Raw genomic sequence first — 22615 nt, 5'->3', positions numbered from 1 at the left:
AAAGATTTTATTTATTTGACAGACAGAGATCACAAGTAGGCAGAGAGGCAGGCAGAGAGAGAGGGGGGAAGCAGGCTCACTGCTGAGCAGAGAGCCTGATGCGGGGCTCGATCCCAGGACCCTGAGATCATGACCTGAGCCGAAGGCAGAGGCTTAACCCTCTGAGCCACCCAGGCACCCTAGAAATGCTAATTAATTCTATACTGGCCTTTTGGGGTTTTTTGTAAAAAAAAAAAAAAATGGGTTCACGCTAGATATGTTCTGCATCTTGGTGGGTTGTTTATTTTCCAGTTGACAATATACTTTGAACATCTTTTTATGTCAGTTCTCATGGATGCATCGCCATCCCTACCTATACCCACGTAGGGGATACATTGTTTCCCTATCAGTGGGCAGTTGGGGCTTTTCTCATATGACGCCAGGGTAGATATCCTGGTACACACAGCTTTGCTTATTCACACACCATGATCTCTAAAGGCCAGATCTGAGAAGTGGGACTGCCAGCTCACAGAGCCCTCCTTCCGGTTTTCTGTTGACCAAACCCTTTCCTTCTTCCCACCTACCACAGAGTTACGAGGAACAGGAGCTGCTACGCCTTATCTACTATGGGGGCATCCAGCCAGAGATCCGCAAGGCCGTGTGGCCCTTCCTCCTGGGCCACTACCAGTTTGGGATGACAGAAGCAGAACGGAAGGAGGTTGGTGACCTTTAATGGGCAGCGGGATCTTTGGCAATTAAAGGAGCCAGGGGCCATGGGGCTGGGGGTGCTCTAATTTCATACTGGACCAAGATGGGGCAGGGGAACATGGGGGAGCCAGGAAGCTCCAGGGGATGGCTGTTCCCTAGAAAAGCAATGCAAGCTACAGATACCATTGTTTAAAATTTTATTTGGGAGATAATTATAGATTCAGATAGTTACAAGAAATAATGCAGAAGGATTTCGTGTATCCTTTATCCAATTTCCCTCAATGGTGGCATCTTACAAAACTGTAATACAATATCACAATCAGGGCATTGACGTGTGTGTGTGTGTGTGTGTGTGTGTGTGTGTGTGTGTGTCATCACCACCACAGTCAGCATACTGAACAATTCTGGTGCCAACAGGGTCCTCATATTCCCCTTTTTTAAGCCACACCTCCCAGCCTAACACCTGGCAACCACCGCTCAGTTCTTTCTTCCTGTAATTTTGTCATTTCGACAATATTGTATAAATGGGATCACGTAGTATATAAGTTTTTGGGATTGACGTTTTCACTCAGCATAATCCTCTGGCAGTCTATCCTTTCTATGGCCAAGAGTTCTATGGTATTCACGGCCTGGGTGCATCACAGTGTGACTACCCACCTGTTGGTGGATAGGTGAGTTGTTTTTCCAGTTTGGGCTATTGCCGAGAAAGCTGCAGTGAACATTTGTATTTTCGTGGGAGCATTAGTCATCATCAAATGCTCAAGTGTACAATTGCTGGGACACATGGTACACATGCTTCATTTCAGAAGAAACTGTCAAGCTTTTGTAGCTGCTGAACCATTTTCTAGTCCCACCAGCAATATCCCAGTGAGCCACACCTGCATCCCACCTGGAGTTTTGGTCTTGTTGCTATTTTTTTATGTTAGCCACCTAGACAGGTGTAAATGATGTTTCATTGTGGTTTTAATTTGCATTTCTCAAATGGCCAGTGATGCTGAACATGTTTGCACACACTTCCTTGCCACCTGTGTATCTTTGGTGAAGTGTCTGCTCTCATCGTTTGTCCGTTTTCTAGTTTTCTAGCTGAATTGTTTGGGTTTCTACTGTTGCATTTGGAAGTTCTTTATATGCTTTAGATATTTTTTCTTTGTTGGATAAAGGGTTTGCAGATATTTTCTCCCAGTCTGTGTCTTATCTTTTCACCCTCTTCATGGGATCTTGTGCAGAACAAATTTCTAAATTTTTGATGAGATGCAGCTTATCAATTTTTCCTCATATATACTGTGCTTTTGGTGTCAAGTCTAAGAACGTTTTGCTTAGTTTGCCCTAAATCCCGAAGATTTTCTCCTATGTTTCTTTTCTCAAAGTTTTGTAGTTGCACGTGTTACATTTAGGCCTGAGATCCATTTTGAGCTCATTTTTGTATATAGTGGGTGGTTTTGGTCAAGGTTCATTTTTTGGCCTGTGATGTCCAGTGGCTCCAGCACCATTCGACAGAAAGGCCATCCTTCCTTCGTTGAACTGCTTTTGCACCCCTGTCAGCCATCAGTTGGGCACATTAGTGTGGCTTCCCCATTCTGTTCCATTGATCTAATATCACCCTGCAGTGAGCCATCTTCAGCTGATACAACCTGGGGCACCTGTGTTCATCTTAATTGTCCAGTGAATGTGTTAGTAGTAGTCCCATTTTGAAAAGTAGAAAGAAACAGATGCCCATAAATATTTTTTAAAATGATAAGTTCACGAGGAATTATAAACACTGTAACAAAGAGGTCCTGCCATACCCCTCACTCGGCTTTCCCCAATGGAAACATCATGTAGAACAGTAGCCTGTTACCAAAGCCAGGGCATTAGCATTGGTACAATAGGACTCACTTGACTGCAGACCTCACTAGGATTTCACCAGCTTCTGCATTAGTTTGTGTGTTCACATGTGTGCAGGTGCATGTGTGTGTGCATGTGTATGCATAGGTCTACGTCATTTCATCAAGGTGATACTAATTTTAATACTAAATTCTTATTTAACCCAACATACCCAGTACATTACCATTTCAGCATGTAATCAATATTAACATTATTGAGAGATTCTCCCTTCTTTTATTCAGACTAAGTTCTTAAAATCTGGTGGTATTTGACATTTCATACCCATATACCTGCTTTGCTATTGTGTATTTGTCAGTAAATTGACTCACTGTGTGTATAGCTTATTGAAAAAGATACTTGATATCCCTGCATCAATGGAAAACTGACATGACTTGGCATAATAGACAGAAACCAAAAAAATAAATAGGATATGACGAAAGGGCATAAATCAGTCCCACATAGATGCCATAGCTTGCGTAAGGCCTGCTCTCTCATTGTCAGAAATGGGGATTATAAAGTGTTAAAGGAGGTGCTCAAGACACTGTGACACCAGACTGACCTTCCCCATAATCCAAAGACTTAAAGGGGAGCTGGAAATAGAAACTACACTGTGATTCTGTATGATAAGACCCCATGCCAGTGAATTGTCTAAAATTGCCTCAGGAATAGCAGGAGGTCCCCACCATGCTTCACCCCCTGCCTGCTGGGCTCCCGACAAACAGGAACAGCATTCTTGGGTGCCAAGCCCTGTGCTTGGGACTGGAGACCTAGTGGTGCGTTAGATGAGGTCCTTGCCAGTTTAGTGAATGTGCAGAGTCAGATGGAGGCAAACCCAGGGGTTGTAAGAGTCCATGGGAGGCAGCAGTGTCAGGCAGAAGGCTCTCTGCTCCCTTTCCAGGCAAGGGGTGTGAGGAAGGCTCTCTAGGAAGAGGGGCCAGCATGAGCAAACCCCTAGGGCAGACTCGTGCATGGTGTGGTGTGGGAGTGTATCTCTGTGGGTTTGTGTGGGAAGGGCGGGAAGTGTGTGGTGGGCATGGTGGTTGGAACATAAAGGACAGGAAGGTGGGGATGACAGAGGTGGGGCCGGGAGGGAAACAAAGAGGAGGCTGTTGAGGGGTAAGTGCATGGTGTGGGGGATCAGGCTGGGACAAGCAGGTTCTGGGAAGGAGGTTCCTGGGGTCATCCTGGTGCAGGGTCATGGAAACCTAGTCTAGGAAGGCAGTGGGAATGGGGAGATGTGCTAGGACAAATCTTCTGGAGGTCAGTGGGCAGGAGGACAGGACTTTGGGCAGGGTGGACCCTGAGCTTCTCTCTGGAAGCCCTGAATAGATAAAGGATTCCCCACCCCTCCCAGCCCAGCATGGGACATTCTCCCTGCCCTTTCTTCGTGCCCCTCCACACCCTTACTTAGATCAGTCTGTCTGCCCCCACTTGTGTTGGAGGCCTGGCAGATTCAGGACCTCAGTTCCCTGGGCCATGTATCAGTAACAAAACAAGTTGCTCTCCCACCACACGGAAAATGAAAATGCTTGAAATCTGTAGCCCTTCTGTTAAGCCATTGCAGGAGTAAAGGGAGAGGCTGATTTTGTTCATCTTTGTATCCTCTGCTCCTGGCCCCACACTGGGCACAGGGGAGACCCTCATAAATGTGTGGAGGGAGTAGATGGATGGGTGGAGGGGGCACCCTGCTCATCTTGTTTCTCCTATGCCTAGTGTGGTACCTAACCCATTGTAGGTGATTCCAGAAATATAGGCAAACGAGTGAATGAGGAAGGAGAAAAGCTAATAAGAAAGGGAAAGAAACAGTCCTCTCACTTCAGTACCCCCTTGGCTTAGTATGCTGCCTGGCAGAGTAGAGGTTCCACAGATATTTGAATGTGTGAATGAATGAATGAATGGAGAAAAGAGGGAGGAAGGAAATATTGAAAGAAAGAAGTGGCCTTGTACACATTTGTGTACCCCCAGGGCCTACCCAGGGTCCTGCATATAGTAGGTGTTCCGTTAACATCTGCTGGCTGTTCATGAATGATGGCTGCCTGTCTCTGGGGCTCAGGGTCCCAGGTCAGGGCTAGCATCCTCTTCTGGCTTGGGCTGGCTCTCCCCAGGGGTGACCTTGCCTCTGCCCTGGCAGGTGGATGAGCAGATACACGCGTGCTATGCACAGACCATGGCCGAATGGCTGGGCTGCGAGGCGATCGTGAGGCAGAGGGAGCGGGAGTCCCACGCAGCTGCCTTGGCTAAGTGCTCATCGGGGGCCAGCCTGGACAGCCACCTGCACCAGATGATGCACCGGGACTCCACCATCAGCAACGAGGTGATGGGCGGCACCCATCCGGGAGCACAGGGTCAGAGGGGCAGTAAAGTCCGGGATCTGCTCCGTTTAGCTATTGTAGGAATGGTGACAGCTGGGTGTCTGGAACTGTCACTCCTAGCATTTGGGTGGGAGGTGATCGTGGAGTTGGACAGACCCATGTTTGACTCCAGCCTCACCATTTCCTGGCTTGGGGGGCAGGGGAGATCTCAAGCAACCACCTTCACTTCTGGGCCTCAGATTCCACATCTATAGAATGGGAACAACCATTTACATAGGGGAGGTTTGTGTGCAGTTCATCTGAGATAGTGCCTGCGAAGCTCCTAGACTTGCATGTAATCAGCACATGCTAGACTTTCATGTATTCAGAAAATGCTCGCTGAGTACCTTCCACATGCCAGAGACAGTTGGGAATGTCCTGAAATGTCAGAAACACTCCAGAAGCCAAGTCAGAACTCTCCGCTTTTTTTTTTTTTAAAGATTTTATTTATTTTATTTGACAGACAGAGATTACAAGTAGGCAGAGAGGCAGGCAGAGAGAGAGGGGAGGAAGCAGGCTCCCTGCTGAGCAAAGAGCCCGATGCGGGGCTTGATCCCAGGACCCTGGGATCATGACCTGAGCCCAAGGCAGAGGCTTTAACCCACTGAGCCACTCAGGCACCCCCAGAACACGCCGCTCTTATAGAACCTCCAGTTCAGCAGCCCAAAGAAGGCGCTGAGAAGAAAGTTAATTCTCTTCCCCAGTGATGTACACTCATCAGTTGCCAGCAGTCATGCTCCCTAGCATAGTAAGCAACCACCCAAAGCCAGTGACTTCTAGCAGTAGACACTGAATGTGTACTCATGGGTGTGGCCCAGGCAAGCACTTCTGAGCAGGGCTGGCTGGGCTCACTCTTGCACCCATTGTCAGTGCCTGGTCAGCTGAAAGGTTTGTTGATCTATGCTGGGCTTTCTCCTATGTCTGGGGTGACTGGGCTGTGATCCACATGTCCCATCCTCCAGCAGGCTGAGCTGGGCACATTCTCATCGTGAACACAGATTGTAAAGAGACAAAGTGAAAACGCACAAGGGCTGGTAAAAGCTCTGCCCTGTCGAGATTGCTAACATCCCACTGGCCAAAGTAGGTCACAGGGCCAAGCCCTGCATCCAGGTAGGCAGGAACTAGAAGTCATAGGGCAAAAGCTTATCGACAGGGGAATTACAAAAAAATCAAGCCATTTGTGCCAACCAGTCACATGGAGTTGAACTTAAATATTAGCCAGAAGTGTCAAGTACAAGGCAGTGAAAGGTAAGGTTTTCCAGTTGCAGGAGTGAGAGGTGGGGTCTTGTGCTTTCTGTGTGTCCCCAAAGGCTCCAGGGAGCAGAGGGAGACCTCCCCCACTTCTCAGTGTGCAAATAGGAGGCTGGGCCCTGAGGGGACTTTCCCAAGTCAGGAATAGAAATGAGACCACACTTGAGGAATCCCTGCCTGAGCTGAGAGCAGGGCCCCCAGGACCCCAGAGCCAGGATACAGCCTCACCCCTGTTCTCTTGGCCTCTTTTTCTATCAGTCTTCCCAGAGCTGCAGTTCCGGCCGCCAGCATGTCCGCCTGCAGAGTGACTCCAGCAGTGGCACACAGGTGACATTCTGGAGGCCCAGCCCCTTCCGCACCCTCCCCTTCCCGTCACCCACTCACTCCCTCCAACCTGGAGTAAAGGGATTGGGTGTCCATCACGTACAGGTCACTTAAGATTTTTAGCTTTTTATACTAGCATTAAAAATGGAGTTTTTAGTTAACACAAGTAATATATGAATCTCTTCTCCCTGTAAAAAATTAAAATGTTTCAGAGAAAGCTTAAATTTGGCTTTGACCATTCCTAATCCCCACTCGCCCTCCCTAGAAATAGCATCATTTTCTGTGTGTCCTGTCAGCCCCCACTGCTTGCCTGTACATACACAGAAATATGTATATAGTACATAAAGCATATATTGCAATGTTTGATAATTTTTGAAAATTTCTACATAAATGCCATCGTATGTGTTGGTCCACAGCTTTCCATTTTATTCAGTGAAATGTTAACTCATCTCACTGGATATTAAATAAAAATGCAAAGCCTCACAAATATGCTTACTATGTCACCTTTTGCATAAAAAGAGGAAATATTAATATCAATATACCTATTTTCAAGAACAATGGATGAATAAGCCAGAAATGAATCAGAATCATTACCCACAGGAATCAGAGGAGGGCACAGGAAAAGAAACTACATTTCCATGAATATCCCTTGTTTCCTAGTTCCAACTTTGGAGTTAGGTACGTTTTTTTTTTTTTTTTAAAGATTTTATTTATTTATTTGACAGAGAGAAATCACAAGTAGGCAGAGAGGCAGGCAGAGAGAGAGAGGAGGAAGCAGGCTCCCTGCTGAGCAGAGAGCCCAACGCGAGACTCGATCCCAGGACCCTGAGATCATGACCTGAGCCGAAAGCAGCGGCTTAACCCACTGAGCCACCCAGGCACCCTGTTTTTTTTTTTTTTTTTACATAATTTAAAACAATTGAATCAAATTTTTAAAAACCAAAAATGTGATTTTAACAGTAAATCATGTTGGTGACCTAAACACAGTGAAGAAATAGTTCATGTTCCTTTGGAATGTGGTGGTCTTATATCCTTGATAGGATATGACCTCAGGACACAACCAACCACAAATAAATCCTCGAGATGGATCCTGGAGGCTTTTCCATAGTGGTTCACACATCTCTAACTACTTCTGGAAACTGATCCATAATAGCCAATCACGTGAATATACTATGCTGTTTTTAGTCTGGTTCCTTATGTTTTTAACTATTTTTTACGTAAAAAACTATGTACTTATAATTTTGTGTGATGAAAAGTACACTCCTTGCCACTTGAATGTCCTGGTGCTCCCTCCTCAGGCAATTTCAATGCTGCCTTATTTCTGGATTATTCCATGTGTTTCCATGCAATAGGCCACTTTTTAATTTTTCACAACAGGAACCCATATTATGCCTGGTTCCCTCCCTACCCCTTTTTCTGGCTGTATAGTATTCCATGTGCATGTTCTGTATTTTAATGAATCCCCTGCTGATGGAGATCTAGGTTGTTATGGAAGCAGTGTCCCAGTGGACATCCTTGTCTCTCCATTCTTGTGTTCCTCGTCTTCAGGTGTTTGAGTCTGTAGATGAAGTGGAACAGGTGGAGGTAGAAGGCAGGTTGGAGGAGAAACAGCCCAAGATCCCCAATGGGAGCCTGGCGAACGGCACCTGTTCCCCTGACTCTGGCCATCCCTCTTCCCACAACTTCTCCTCGGGCCTCTCGGAGCACTCGGAGCCCAGCCTGAGCACAGAAGACAGCGTCATGGACGCCCAGCGGAACACCCCCCTGGCGCGTAGACCCGGGGACAGCAGCGTGGATGATGGGCAGAGCAGCGAGGCCACCACCTCCCGAGATGAGGCCCCCCGCGAGGAGCTGGCTGTGCAGGACAGTTTGGAGAGCGACCTCCTTGCCAACGAGAGCATGGACGAGTTCATGTCCCTCACTGGCAGCATGGACGTGGCCCTGCCCGGGAAGGAGGGGGCCACCATGGAGCGCTGGGGGGGTGGTGAGGTGGAGAAGCACAGCCAGATGGACAGTGAAGACAACCTCTCAGAAGAGCCTGAGATGGAAAGTCTCTTTCCCGCCCTGGCTTCTCTGGCCGTGGCCACGTCCGCCAACAACGAGGCATCACCTGTGTCTTCCAGTGGTGTCACTTACTCTGTAAGTTTCCAGGATTCTCCCGCACTTGGGTTTCTTACCTAACAGCTACAGGAGGGTGGGCGTGTCCCATGATCCTCATTTTCCCAGCACGATCTCTGGTTTGTTACAATTTTCCTCAGCACAGAGGCTGCACTGGAGAAGCCCCTTTGGGAGCGAAGACAAGAGCACAGGCTGTGCTGTTCCAGCTGTCCCAGGGTCAATCCCAACTGATACATGTCACTTTATCTCTCTGAGCCTCAGTTTCCCCATCAGTTGAGTACTTTCCCTCTTGGGCTGTTCTCAGAATTAGTGAATCCAGTCCTCCGTGCCTGACATGCAGTGAGCCCTCAGTCCATAGCAGCCTCAAGGATGAGCCATTTGGCATACACTCAAGTCAGCATCTTAAATACTCAAGTTTGCTTTCTTGCCAGAAAATCCAAGCCAAAGGATGTCAACTGAACAGGAGGTTTCCTGAGCCAGGCGTGGTGTTTCCATTCCCTTTGAAGACTTTGTTATTTATCTCTAAGATATGCATGCCCATAGTTGACAGAGTCAAACAGACAAGGCCGAATAAGGAAACCAGAAGTGCCCCCCACCCGCCACCATGGAGCTCTCCCCAGAGGCAATCACAATGACTTACTGTGCCCAAATTATCTGGCCTTTACCCCCACGTCTGCCAATAACATCCTTGTACTGCTACTTCTTGATCTTTTTTTTCCCTTTTTCTTCAATTCCAGACAGTCCACACCCACACCCCCACCCCACCAGGGGCACCTTCCCAGCTCCATCCATCCACTGCAGTTATAATAATTTTAGTTAAATGACTGTTTATGGTTCACACTAGAAAACATAATAATGTATATACCACGTAGGAAGCTGTATTTATTTTTTTCTTTCCCACAAAAAGTTTTGTTCCCCCAGATGCGTTTTCATTTCCTTGTCTCTGTTTTCCTTTCCTACATTTGCCGCATATAAATCATGGTTCAACCCCCCCCCACCCCCAACCCCAGCCTACAAACTCTGCCAGTGGTCTAAATCTCTCTTGGAACATTCAGACACGTGATGTTTTCTGTTCGTGTTTATGTCTTGAGAAGTCTCTCCAGTGGCCTTCCCTGGTCCACGGCTTCTGATGCACAGCTGTCATCTGGGATTTTTTTCTCCATCTTCACAGGGAGCTTACTTTTGCTTTCGGGTTACACACCTGTGTGCATTATAAACCTGATCTGAAACTCTTAATTATCCAGGGGGATATACTTTATGCTTCACTTGAGCCCTCTATTCAAGGCAGGCCGCTGTCCTTGAGACCCCAAATGTTAGTTTTTCTTCCAGGATTCCCTTACTGGGGATCCGGGTCCTTGGGGGTCCCACCTTAAATGCAGGAGAGTCTCTTATTCGATTCCTTGCCTTAGGGTACAAGGACCCCAAAACCATTCAACCCAAGCTTCTGTTTGCCCATTTGGAAGCTTCCTTCAAGACAAGAGCCAGATTTGGTATTTACTTACCTTTGTGGGTTAAATTTTGGCCTTGAAATGTTCCCATATTTTTCTTGCCATATCATTGCACCTTGTTTTCAGGCAGGGTCAAGTTTTCAGGCCAGAACCTGACTCCTGCTCGCTTCCTCCATTCTTCCTGTCGGGTACTGGCGGGGGAGGGGGCACCTCCAGCTAGTTACGACCCTCATCCACTCAATGGGTAGTTAGTCTGTGCACCTTCCAGAGTTGTCTTGTTTCATTGAAGGGGGAAAAGCCAAAGAACTCTCATCATACGAAGTAAAAAGAGGCTTTCAGAGGCAACAACAGAAACAAAATGAAGCACCCACCTGGTCCTGGGAGAGGAGATGCTTTTCAGGGGCAGCAAGAGAGGGTGAGGAGGGCAGAGGGAGAACCTCTGGCATCCGACCTCTGGGAGGAGTGGAGGTGTAACAGTCCTTTCCTTCCCCTCCCCCGGGGCCTGCAGCCGGAGCTCCTGGATCTGTACACGGTGAACTTGCACCGCATCGAGAAGGATGTGCAGAGGTGTGATCGCAACTACTGGTACTTCACACCTGCCAATCTGGAGAAGCTGCGGAACATCATGTGCAGGTGGCTGAGGGGAGGAGGTCTGTGGGCGCGGCCAGGGGTGGCAGACACGGGGCCCAGGGAACCCAGCCGGATGGCAGCCTCTGCCGCTGTCTCCTTGCCCACCTGTTTATGCCAGGCCACATTGACAGTAAGGTAACAACCAGAGCAATGATAACAACTGAGCATTTATTAAGCACTTACTGTATACCAGGCACTCCCCTGAGCCCCATACTAAGGCTGTTATGCCTCGCCCACATAGCAAGGCTGTAGAGTCAACGCTACCCCATCTGCAGGGAAGGAAACAAAAGTGGATGGCTACCATACTGCTCGAGTCGCCCAGTGGGGTCAGTTGGCTGAACAGGAGCTCATACCCCTTTCTCTTAGGTTCTAGAATCTTGTCCTTTATTTCCTTAAGCCAAGACTTGGAGCTTCTTACTACTTTTCACTACATACTGAGTATCTTATTTCTTAAAATGTGGAAGTAACTCAGGCTTATTAAAAACATCTATCAGTCAGCAAATCCAGAAGTTCATAAGGTCTGAAGAGAAACTGCTTCTCTCTCCAGTCGTAACGCCCCCTCCGCTAGAAGAATTCTGCTAACAATTGAGTAAACATCCTCACGAGCCATCTGTGTATTATATGTGTAAAATAACACAATAGATCATATATATAATGTAATATCACATACATGTGTATGTGTTTTAACTTTTTTATATTTTACCCATATGGGATTAATACTGGGTTTTCTACAACTTGCTTTATGCATGTGAGAATGCATCCTGGCCATCTCTCCATGCTACTCTAACTCAGGAGCTCACAAACTAGTAGTATAACCCACAGGCCAAATCCAGCCCACCCCCATTTTGTAAATAAATTAGAATTCATCCATGCCCATTTGTTCATGTAGTATCTGTGACTGCTTCTGCAGAATTGAGTAGTTCAGACAGAGCACATACGGCATGCAAAGCAGCAAATAATTATTATCTGGATCTCTCAGGAAAGTGTTGCCAACCCTTGTTCTAACACATTTTTATTAATAAGTACTATCTCTTAACTATTCAATTTTGCACTCTCCTGAGCAATCATTCTCTCTCAAAACTGAGTTGAGGAGATACAAATATAAGGAACTTTAATACAGTAAAATGAAGAGGTACTGGGGAAGAAAGGATAGACCAGCTTTTTCTGGGGTATGGCCTTGGGAGAAAACATGGAAGGCTTCACAGGAGGTGACATTCAAGATGGCCTTTGGCAAAATTAGGAGAAACTCAAGAAACCACTTGGCTTTGAGGTGAGGCTTCCTGGGTTCAAATCCTGCCTCTGCCATTTATTAGCAGGTGTATGATTCTATGCATGTTACTGATGTCTCTGGGCCTCAGTCTCCTATCTGTAAAATGGGATATGATAATACCTTTCTCATACAATTATTTTGATAACTTCATGGTTATCACACGCATGTGTATGTGGCTGAGTATACAGTAAATGCTCAGTAAATATTAGTTCTTATTATTAAGGGGCAGATGGGAACCCCAAGTACGGAACAGCTAGGGCAAAGCACAGGGGCGTGAATGTGTGCCAGAGAGGAGAAAGTACCAGGAGGTCATGGCGGGGACACAAAGATGGATTGGGGGATGACGCTGAATGCCTTGTACCCCCAGTGATGGAGTTTGCTTATCGTCTTGTCACAGCGGGGAACCTGCAAGCATGTGGGGTTTTGAGTTAAGATTTAGGAAGGCCATTGTGGTGGCTGAGAATAAGATGTTTGAAGAGTGTCAGATGGAGGCAGGGGATGCAGGTGGGACCTCAATGAGTGAGTGGTCCAGGTGAGAGATGGGGGACCATGCCAGGGAGGAGGGAGAGGACTAGTGGGTTGGAGAGACGGGTCACAAATGCCATCCTTGGGCCCCTGGTCTCTCTCTTGTAGCTACATCTGGCAGCACATTGAGACCGGCTATGTCCAGGGCATGTGTGATCTCCTGGCTCCACTGCTGGTCATCCTGGATGACGGTGAGTATGTCCTCCCCACTCCATGTCCAGGGGTGCAAATTTTCTTCCTACTGCAGGGGATGGGAGGGTAACCTCATTTTGTGACTCCACGGAATGGGTCAGTGCAGGTGCTCAGAGGACCTGTTGGTGAACACACCAAGGTCCCAGTGAAATAAAAAGTCTTGTTGTTCCATATTAGCCAACACTTACTGCCAGGTGCCCAACACCCAGCCAGGCCTTTCCTAGCGACTGATTGTACAAATGTGAATGCAGACAAAGACAAACCCAGGCCCAGGTGTCTTCACGGTGAATCTACCGAACACTTAAAAAAGAAATAATAGCAATCTTTCACAAACTCTTCCAAAAGATAGAATAGGAGGGAATGCTTCCCAACACATTCTGTAAGACCATTCCTTATATGAGGACCCATCAGTACCTTGATACCAATACCGGACAAAGACATCACAAGAAAAGAAAACTACAGACTGATGTCCTTTATGACTATAAAGATAAAAATCCTCCACAAAACACTTACAAACTGAATCCAGCAAAATATAACAGGACTATATATACCGTGACCAAGAGACACATAACTCTCATCATATGCAGACTGGTTTAATGAACGAAAATCAATCAGTGCAATTCACTATCTTAATAGAATAAAGGACAAAAATGACACAGTTGTCTTCATTGACGACAAAGTGGCATTTGGCCAAATCTCACTCTATCTCATGTTAAAAATACTCAACAAACTAGGAATAGAAGGAAACTTCCTAAACGTGATAAAAGGCATGTAAGAAAAACCTACAGCTAATTCATATCAATGGTGAAAGACTGAATGCTTTTCTCCTACAATCAGGAAAAAGACAAGGATGTCCACTTTTTTTTTTTTTTTTTAGATTTTTATTTATTTATTTGACAGAGGGAGATCGCAGGTAGGCAGAGAGAGAGGAGGAAGCAGGCTCCCTACGGAGCAGAGAGCCAGATGCGGGGCTCAATCCCAGCACCCTGGGATCATGACCTGAGCCAAAAGCAGAGGCTTTAATCCACTGAGCCACCCAGGTGCCCCTAGGATGTCCACTTTTGCTACAAAAGGTTCTAGACAGGACAATTAGGGAAGCAAAAGAAATAAAAGGTAGCTGTACTGGAAAGGAAGTAAAGTTGTCTACTTGCAGATGATGTGATTTTTGCATATAGTAATCCCAAGGAATAAGAAAAAATATTGGCAGGGAGCCTGGGTGGCTCAATCTGTTAGCATCTGACTCTTGATTTTGATTCAGGTCATGATCTCAGCGTTGTAAGATTGAGCTCCATGTCAGGCTCTATGCTGGATCCTTTCTCTCCCTCTCGCACTGTCCCCCCGACAAAAAAAGTATTGGAGCTAATTTTAAAAGTTCAACAAGGTTGTAACATAGAAGATATATATACAAAAGTCAGTTGCACTTATGTACACTTGCATTCAACAATCCAAAAGCAAAATGAGGAAGACAGTTCCAATTGTAAGAGCATCTAAAAGAAGATATTTATGAATAAATTTAACAGAAGAAGTGGAAGATTTACAAGTTCAATTCCAGATCACTATGATACAGCAAATATTGCATTAAAGCGAGTCAAATTAATTTTTTCTTTTCCCAACACACATGCAAATTGTGTTTGCGCTACACTGTAGTCTGTTCAGTGTGTAATAGCATTATGTCTAGAAAAATAATGTATATACCTTAATTTAAAAATACCTTTTTAAAAAAAATATTTATTGGGGCACTTGGATGGCTCAGTGGATTAAGCCTCTGCCTTCAGCTCAGGTCATGATCTCAGGGTCCTGGGATTGAGCCTTGCATTGGGCTCTCTACTCAGCAGGGAGCCTGCTTCCTGCCCTCCCACCTCCCGCTGCCTACCTCTGCCTACTTGAGATCTCTGTCAAATAAATAAATAAAATCTTTTGGGCTCCTGGGTGGCTCAGTGGGTTCAGCCGCTGCCTTCGGCTTGAGTCATGATCTCAGGGTCCTGGGATCGAGTCCCGCATCGGGCTCTCTGCTTGGCAGGGGGTCTGCTTCCTCCTCTCTCTCTCTCTGCCTGCCTCTCTGCCTACTTGTGATCTCTCTCTGTCAAATAAATAAATGAAATATTTAAAAATAAATAAATAAATAAAATCTTTTTTTTTTAAATAAAATCTTTTAAAGAAAAGATTTTTTTATTTACTTGACAGAGAGAGAGATCACAAGTAGGTAGAGAGGCAGGCAGAGAGAGAAGGGAAGCGGCTCCCTGCTAAGCAGAGAGCCCAGTGCGGGTCTCTATCCCAAATCCTGAGACCATGACTTGAGCTGAAGGCAGAGGCCCAACATACTGAGCCACCCAGGCACCCCTAAAAACACCTTTTTGATAAAAAATTACTAACCATTATCTGAGCTATTGTAAATTCATAATCATTGATTACAGATCACCATAACAGATATAATAATAATGAAAATGACTGAAACATTGCTAGAATTACCAAAATGTGATGCAGAGACATGAAGGGAGCAAATTCTGTTGGAAAAATGATGCTGGTAGATAGACTTCCTTGATGCAGGGTTGCCACAGACTTTCAATTTGCTTAAAAAAAAAAAAGCAATATCAGAAAAGTATAATAAAGCAAAGTATGCCTGTATACCAAAACTGTACAACATTGTTAACAAAATTTAAGAGCTAGGGGTGCCTGGGAGGCTCATTCAGTTAAGTGTCTGCCTTTGGCTCAGGTGGTGATGATCCCAGGGTCCTGGGGTTGAACCCAGGTCTCCCTGCTCAGTGGGAAGTCTGCTTCTCCCTCTCCTTCTACCCCTCCCCTACACATTTGTGTACTCTGTCTCAAATAAATAAATTTCTTTAAAAAGTTAGAGATCTAAATAAATAGACTCCTCATGTTTATGAATCAGAAGACTTGGCAGTATTAAGTTGGCCATTCTCTCTAAACTGATCAAAATTTACTACTGTCCCTACCAACACCCCAGCTGCATTTTTTTGTACAGATGGGCAAGCTGGCCCCAAAATTCAAAATGCAAGGGACCAAGAATAGCAAAATCAGTTTGGAGAAAGAAGATGTTAGAGGGTGCACAGTTCCCAATTTCAAAGCCTACTACAATAGAGTAATCAAGAGAGTGTGGTACTTCCCCAAGGATAGACACTTAGATCAGTACAATAAAATTGGAAGTCTGGAAATAAGTGTTTCTCACACATGTACGTCAGGTGATTTTGACAAGGGTGCCGAGACATTTCAGCTCAGTGAGGAAAGAAGAGTCTTTCCGACATATGATGCTGAAACAACCAAGCATCTGCACGCACAAGCTTGAAGTCAGAGTCATGCTTCATACTATATGCAAAACCACTAATTCAAAATGGACCATAGACCCAAATATAAGAGTTGAAACAATAAAATTATTAGAGGAAAACAAAGGCATACATCTTTGTGACCTTGGTTTAATGACTTTGAGTGTTAAGCAGTGGTTTCTTAGATATGGCACCAAAAGAATAAAGTGAGAAAATTAAAAACAAATTAGACTTGCCCCAAATTAAAAACTATTGTGCTTCAAAGGACACCCTCAAGAAGATGAAGAGAGCCCAAAGAATTGAAGAAAATGCTTGCAAATCACATGTATAATATAAGGGACTTATATCCAAGATATATTAAGAGCTTTTACAGTTCAACAATAAAAAGGGAAATGACCCAATGAAAAATGAACAAAGGTTTGGATAGACATTTCTCAACAGAATAGACATACAGTTGTCCAGTAAGCCTATTAAAAGATGCTCATTATCTTTCATCACTAGGGACATGCAAATGAAAACCACAGTGAGATACCATTGCACACCCACGAAGATGACTAGAATCAAAACAATGCAAACTGTTTCGTGTTAGTGATAATATGGAGACAGCAGTGCTGTTATACTTAGCTAGTGAGATTGTAAAATGTTTGACATTTTTGGGGTGCCTGGGAGGCTCAGTTGTTAAGCGTCTGCCTTCAGCTCAGGTCATGATCCCGGGGTCTTGGGATCTAGCCCTGTATCAGGCTCCCTGCTTGGTGGGAAGCCTCCTCCTTCCTCTCCTGTTCCCCCACTTGTGTTCCCTCTCTCGCATGTCTCTCTCTGTCAAATAAATAAAATCTTAAAAAAAAAAAAAAAAGTTTGCCATTTTAGAAGGCAGCATGGCAGTTCCTAATAATGCATGGTTCCATTTATTGGAAATTTCCAGAAGAGGCAAAGCTATAGAGACAGGAAACAGATTAATGGCTGACAGGGGCTGGGGGAAGAGGGAAATGCTCCATAACTGCTGATGTGTGGAGGGGTCTTTTGGGGGCGAGGAAAATGTTCTGACCTTCTAGAGGATGGTTCCACAATTCTGAGAATTATACTAAAAATTGGAGCTGTACATTTAAAACAGTGAGTTTGGGGCACCTGGTTGGCACAGTGGGTTAAGCCTCTGCCTTTGGCTCAGGTCATGAACTCACGGTCCTGGGATCGAGCCCTGCATCAGGCTCTCTGTTCAGCAAGTAGTCTCCTTCCCCCTCTCTCTCTGCCTATTTGTGAGCTCTCTCTCTCTCTGTCAAATAAATACATAAAATCTTTAAAAATAAATAAAACGGTGAGTTTTCTGTGGTGTGTATCTCCATAAGGCTGTTAAAAAATGAGAAGCATAACGCCACACTCCCTAGACAAGAGCTGTGCATTGTGACTTCCTTCCCAGAAGTTCAGTGTAGGGCGCCTGGGTGGCTCAGTGGTTAAGCCGCTGCCTTCGGCTCAGGTCATGATCTCAGGGTCCTGGGATCGAGTCCCGCATCGGGCTCTCTGCTCGGCAGGGAGCCTGCTTCCTCCTCTCTCTCTCTGCCTGCTCTCTACCTACTTGTGATTTCTCTCTGTCAAATAAATAAATAAAATCTTTAAAAAAAAAAAAAAAGAAGTTCAGTGTAGAAGCAGGTGCAGGCAAGAAAGAAACGCTGTGGTGAAGAGACCTGACAAATTCTGCGACAGCAAGGTGACTGAAATTAACGTTACCATTCTTTTTTTTTTTTTAAGATTTTATTTATTTATTAGACAGAGAGAGATCATAAGTAGGCAGAGAGGCAAGCAGAGAGAGAGAGGAGGAAGCAGGCGCCCCGCTGCGCAGAGAGCCCGACGCGGGGCTCGATCCCAGGACCCTGAGATCATGACCCGAGCCGAAGGCAGCAGCCCAACCCACTGAGCCACCCAGGTGCCCCAACGTTACCATTCTTAAGTCATGTGGGTAGCAGGTGCCTTTGGCAACACAATCTGATTAAAATGGCCTATTACAAAAAAAAAAAGGAAAAGGGGCGCCTGGGTGAAGCCTCTGTCTTTAGCTCGGGTCATGATCTTGGGGTCCTGGGATCCTGCCCGCATCAGGCTCTCTGCTCAGCAGGGAGCCTGCTTCCTCCCTCTCTCTCTGCCTGCCTCTCTGCCTACTTGTGATCTCTGTCTGTCAAATAAATAAATAAAATCTTTAAAAATAAATAAGTATAATTAAATAAGATAAAATGGCCTGTTACCCATGTGGCCCTTCTCCCAATAACCCCAAATCCCAGTTTCATCGTGAGAAAAACAGACAAATTCCAATAGAGAACCCTCCCGTAGAATACATGCCAACTGCCCTTGCAACTTCCAAGGTCATGAGAAACAGTCCTGGCCAAAAAGATCCCTGAGAGAGAGGAGACCTGTATGTGCTAAAAGAAAGACTATTCAACCCCTCACGGGTAGAAAGCATGTGGTTAAGACTAAAGAACATTTCCTCAAGTGGGATACACTGGCTCTCCCTCGTCTATGTGTTTCTCCTCTGGCTGTGGACCTCATGAACCAGCTTGGGGCCTTTGACCTTGGGATCACCTTGGGAGCTCGGGTTTCTTGGGCAGTGGCAGAGGTGACCATTTCTCCTGTGCTCTTTCCCCAGAGGCCCTTGCCTTCAGCTGCTTCACGGAGCTGATGAAGCGAATGAACCAGAACTTCCCCCACGGAGGTGCCATGGATACGCACTTTGCCAACATGAGGTCGCTGATCCAGGTATGACCGGTCCTATTCAATCATATAGCCCTCAGCCCAGAGCTCCCTACATCAACAGACCAGCCACATGTAGTCTAACTCAGTTCAGTTCGTTCTGACTCCGTTAGCTCAAATCAACGCCACTTCATTCTGTCTCACTGAGCCAGGCCCCATGGCTACATAATGAACAAGATGTGGCTCTGGCCCTTAAAAAGATGTTTACTTGTCAGGGAAATAAATACAGATCAAAACCACACTGAGATACCACCTTACACTGGTCAGAATGGCCAAAACTAACCAGTCAGAAAACAACAGGTGTTGGCAAGGATGTGGAGAAAGGGGAACCCTCCCACACTGTTGTTGGGAATGTAAGCTGGTGCAACCACTCTGGAAAAGAGCATGGAGGGTCCAAGAAGTTAAAAATAGAGCTACCTTATTATCCAGCAATTGCACTACTGGGTATTTCCCCAAAGATACAAATGTAGTGATCCAAAGGGGCACATACATCCACATGTTTGTAGCAGCAATGTCCACAATAGCCAAACTATGGAAAGAACCTACATGTCCATCAAGAGATGAATGGATAAAGATGTGGTATATATATATATAATGGAATATTATGCAACCATCAAAAAACCGAAATCTTGCCATTTGCAATGACATGGGTAGAACGAGAGGATATTATGCTAAGCAAAATAAGTCAATCAGAGAAAGACAATTTATACATCTCACTCGTATGGAATTTAAGACACAAAACAGAATCATAGGGAAAGGCCGGAAATAATAAAACAAGATGAAATCAAAGAGGGGAACAAATTGTAAGAGACTCATTAATCATAGGAAACAAACTGAGGGTTGCTGTAGGGGAAGGGATGGAGGGATGGGGTAACTGGATGATGGGGATTAAGAGGGCACTTGATGTAATGAGCACTGGGTGTTATATAAGACTGATGAATCACTGACCTTTGCCTCTGAAAATAATAATGCACTATATGTTAATTAATTGAATTTAACCAAAAAAATAGATGTTTGCTTGTATTGGTCCTTTTCCTCAAAGTAACATCTGGGTATATTTCTCACACACACACACAGCTTTATTGAGATATAATTCACATACCATGCCATTTACCCTTTCTAAATATACAAAATCTAGCATAATTACAGTGGTGAAACCATCACGAATTTCAGAATATCTTCAGCACCCCAAAAAGAAACCCCAGGAACCACAGTAACATCTGTTCCTCTCCCCAGCTCCCGGCAACCGCTAGTCGACTCTCTGTCTCCGTATGGCCGATTCCGGTCATTTCATAGAAATGCAGTAACAGAACACGTGGCCTCCTGTGTCTGGCTGCTTTCACTCAGTGGCAAGTTTTTAGGGTCCCTCCATGGGGTAGCAGGTATTGGGAAGCCGTGCCCTTTCTATTGCCAAACGATGCCCCATGGGGGCTTTGCCACATTTTGTGTATGCAACCATTCACTGACGGACCCTTGGGTTGTTTCTCCTCTTGGGCTGTTGGGAATTGTTTCTCCTCTTGGGCTCTTGGGAATTGTGCCGCTATGAACATTCATGTCCAGGTTTCACATAGCCATCCATCTGCATGTCTCTTGGTGACATCCATGGCAGTGACCTCACAGCCACCAACAGGGCCTCCGGTTTCTCCCCACCCCTACAAACGCTTTGTTGTCTGTCCTTTTGATTCTCCATTCTTGTCCTAGAGGGTGTGAAGGGGTATCTCCTTAGAGTTTTGATTTGCATTTTCCTGACGAATTTGCTGAACCTCTCTCATGGGTTTTATAGTTTATTTGCATCTCTTCTTTGGAGAAACCTTCTGAGTTGACCTGAGCTGGGTAGGTTTTCATTTCAAATCTTTAGTCCATTGTTTAACTCCTCCTGGTCGTTAGGGCTGTATGGTGTCCGGTGAGGGGGTCATCCTCTATTCAGGGGATCCCTGTCGGCCAGCCACTTCCCAGGAGGCTGATGCTAGCCTTCTCTCCTGTGGGCAGATTCTGGACTCAGAGCTCTTTGAGCTGATGCATCAGAATGGGGACTACACCCACTTCTACTTCTGCTACCGCTGGTTCCTGCTGGATTTCAAGCGAGGTACTAACTTCAAACCGGGGCATTGTTCCCAGGCTCTTTGCAGCAGAACCTCAGGGGAAGAAAAGGACCATGGAGGAGAGTCTGGGGTTGTCGGAACACAGCCAGACAAAGAGAGGAACATCCGTTTATCGAGTTCTGACTATTGGCTCACGTGCCCTGGTTTGCAATGACACTACTCTATAGATGTGGTTACATATGAGGAAACTAAGGCGAAGAATCTAATTCCAATGTAGGACCAGTGGAGGCAGGAGTTTAGGCCCCCTCTGTCCACCTCCTAAGCCCAGTTAGTTCCCTTCCATTCTGTTATGCTTCTTATCGGAGGCAAGGCACCCCTTGCCCCATGTGGCATGTGTCCTGTGTGACTTAGAAATGGGGTATAGCCCAGCTCCCTGGTACTTTGCAAAGTGGGGGTAATGCTCCCCTGCAGGGAAGTGTTAATAAACATGTGATAACATGTTCGTTACATGTAATCGACATGTAACAATATGCCAGGCAGTGTGCTGAGCCATTTCTATGTATTTTCTCCTCAAGCCTCACCCCACTTACAACAGAGGAGGAGAGGGAGAAGCTGGTGGAGGGGAAGTGACTAGCCCAAGGTCACCTTGCCAGTAAATGGTGGGGCCGGATTCAGACTGAGTTGACTGGACACCAGAACCCTTGCTCTCCACCATTGCTCTCTCTTGTTTCTTGACCAGTGCCAGAGCCAGCAGCCAGCTCTGCCTATGTGCAGAAGCAAGGGGATACCTCGTGCGTGCCAGAGGAGATGTAAGGTGCAGGCAGAAAGCGGAATGCCAGTCAAGGGGTAGAGCAGGGACAGGTCAGTGTAAATCAAACCCGACCATGCTCAGTTCCTTCCCTCACAGCAGCTGGAAACTTACAACCCCCCAGTCCACATAGCCTTCTCTACAGATAGGGAAACTGGGTCTTCTCATGGTCAAGGGGCAGGGTGCAGGTTTCCTACCTCCTGACCTGAGCTCTGTCTGCTGCATAAGGACAGAAGCACAGGGCGCAGGTGGCCTGGGATTTTCCCAGAGGGAGGGTGGCACCGGGAGCTCCGTGGCTGACTCTCTCCCCACGCATGTGCGTGCTGGTGTGTTGGTAGAACTCATCTATGATGACGTCTTCTCCGTCTGGGAGACCATTTGGGCAGCCAAACACGTCTCATCCGCCCACTATGTCCTCTTCATCGCGCTGGCTCTGGTGGAGGTCTACCGGGACATCATCTTGGAGAACAATATGGACTTCACGGACATCATCAAATTCTTTAACGGTACCCACATGACCAGGGTGTCATCTGAGGCTTATGGGCTTCTGACGGGCCCCTTCCTGGGGCCTCAGAGGGTGGGAGATGCATTGAGATTGACACGTGGTGGAGGGGATAAGGTGGGGCTAAGGGTTTCCATCAGCTTCTTCTGTCTATTTCCAGATGGACGAGTTGACATCTTGTAACATGGAGAATGCGATTTTCTCAGGAATCTAGCAGAAGGAGCAGGGATGTTGAAATCAGGCTCAGGGCGAACCCTGGCTCTGCCACTAACCAGCTGTGCCCATGGATATAAGTCACTTCCCCTCTTTCTAAGCGTCTCTTCCTCATCTGTAAAATGGGGTCAAAGTGTCTGCTTTGGAGGGTTGATGGGCCCAAAAGCAGCTCTAGGAAGGCATTTGAAGTGATGTGAGACAGGCACAGTCTTTGAAATCAAACAACTATGGATTCTGATCCCAGCCACCTGGGAGCTATGTGACCTTGGGCAAGTGACTTGCTGTCTCTGGACTCCAGATTCCTTGTGGGGCAGGGGGTGGAGAATGGTACTTATCCCTCCCTCACAGAGATGTTGGGACAGTTAATGAGACAACAT

General features: G+C 46.1%; 1 protein-coding gene across 8 annotated transcripts in view; it reads left to right on the top strand.

The window, feature by feature from the left end:
* Positions 1-22615, top strand: part of SGSM1 (small G protein signaling modulator 1) — a 90097-nt gene that overhangs the window by 62907 nt on the left and 4575 nt on the right. For 2 of the 8 annotated variants that reach the window (XM_082698811.1, XM_082698809.1), the window contains 9 exons: positions 569-697; positions 4682-4864; positions 6411-6479; positions 8025-8615; positions 10551-10675; positions 12576-12658; positions 18570-18679; positions 20663-20759; positions 21862-22029. In XM_082698811.1, the coding sequence (XP_082554937.1) occupies positions 569-697; positions 4682-4864; positions 6411-6479; positions 8025-8615; positions 10551-10675; positions 12576-12658; positions 18570-18679; positions 20663-20759; positions 21862-22029 (1555 nt within the window). The remainder of the gene's footprint in view (positions 1-568; positions 698-4681; positions 4865-6410; positions 6480-8024; positions 8616-10550; positions 10676-12575; positions 12659-18569; positions 18680-20662; positions 20760-21861; positions 22030-22615) is intronic. The other 6 variants (XM_082698815.1, XM_082698813.1, XM_082698814.1 and 3 more) reach the window with 4 other exon arrangements.

This window comes from Mustela nivalis, assembly GCF_964662115.1.
Source record: "Mustela nivalis genome assembly, chromosome: 14".
NCBI lineage: Eukaryota > Metazoa > Chordata > Mammalia > Carnivora > Mustelidae > Mustela > Mustela nivalis.
The sequence above is the reverse complement of the archived record's forward strand: the minus strand, read 5'-3'. Positions and strand labels throughout refer to the sequence as shown.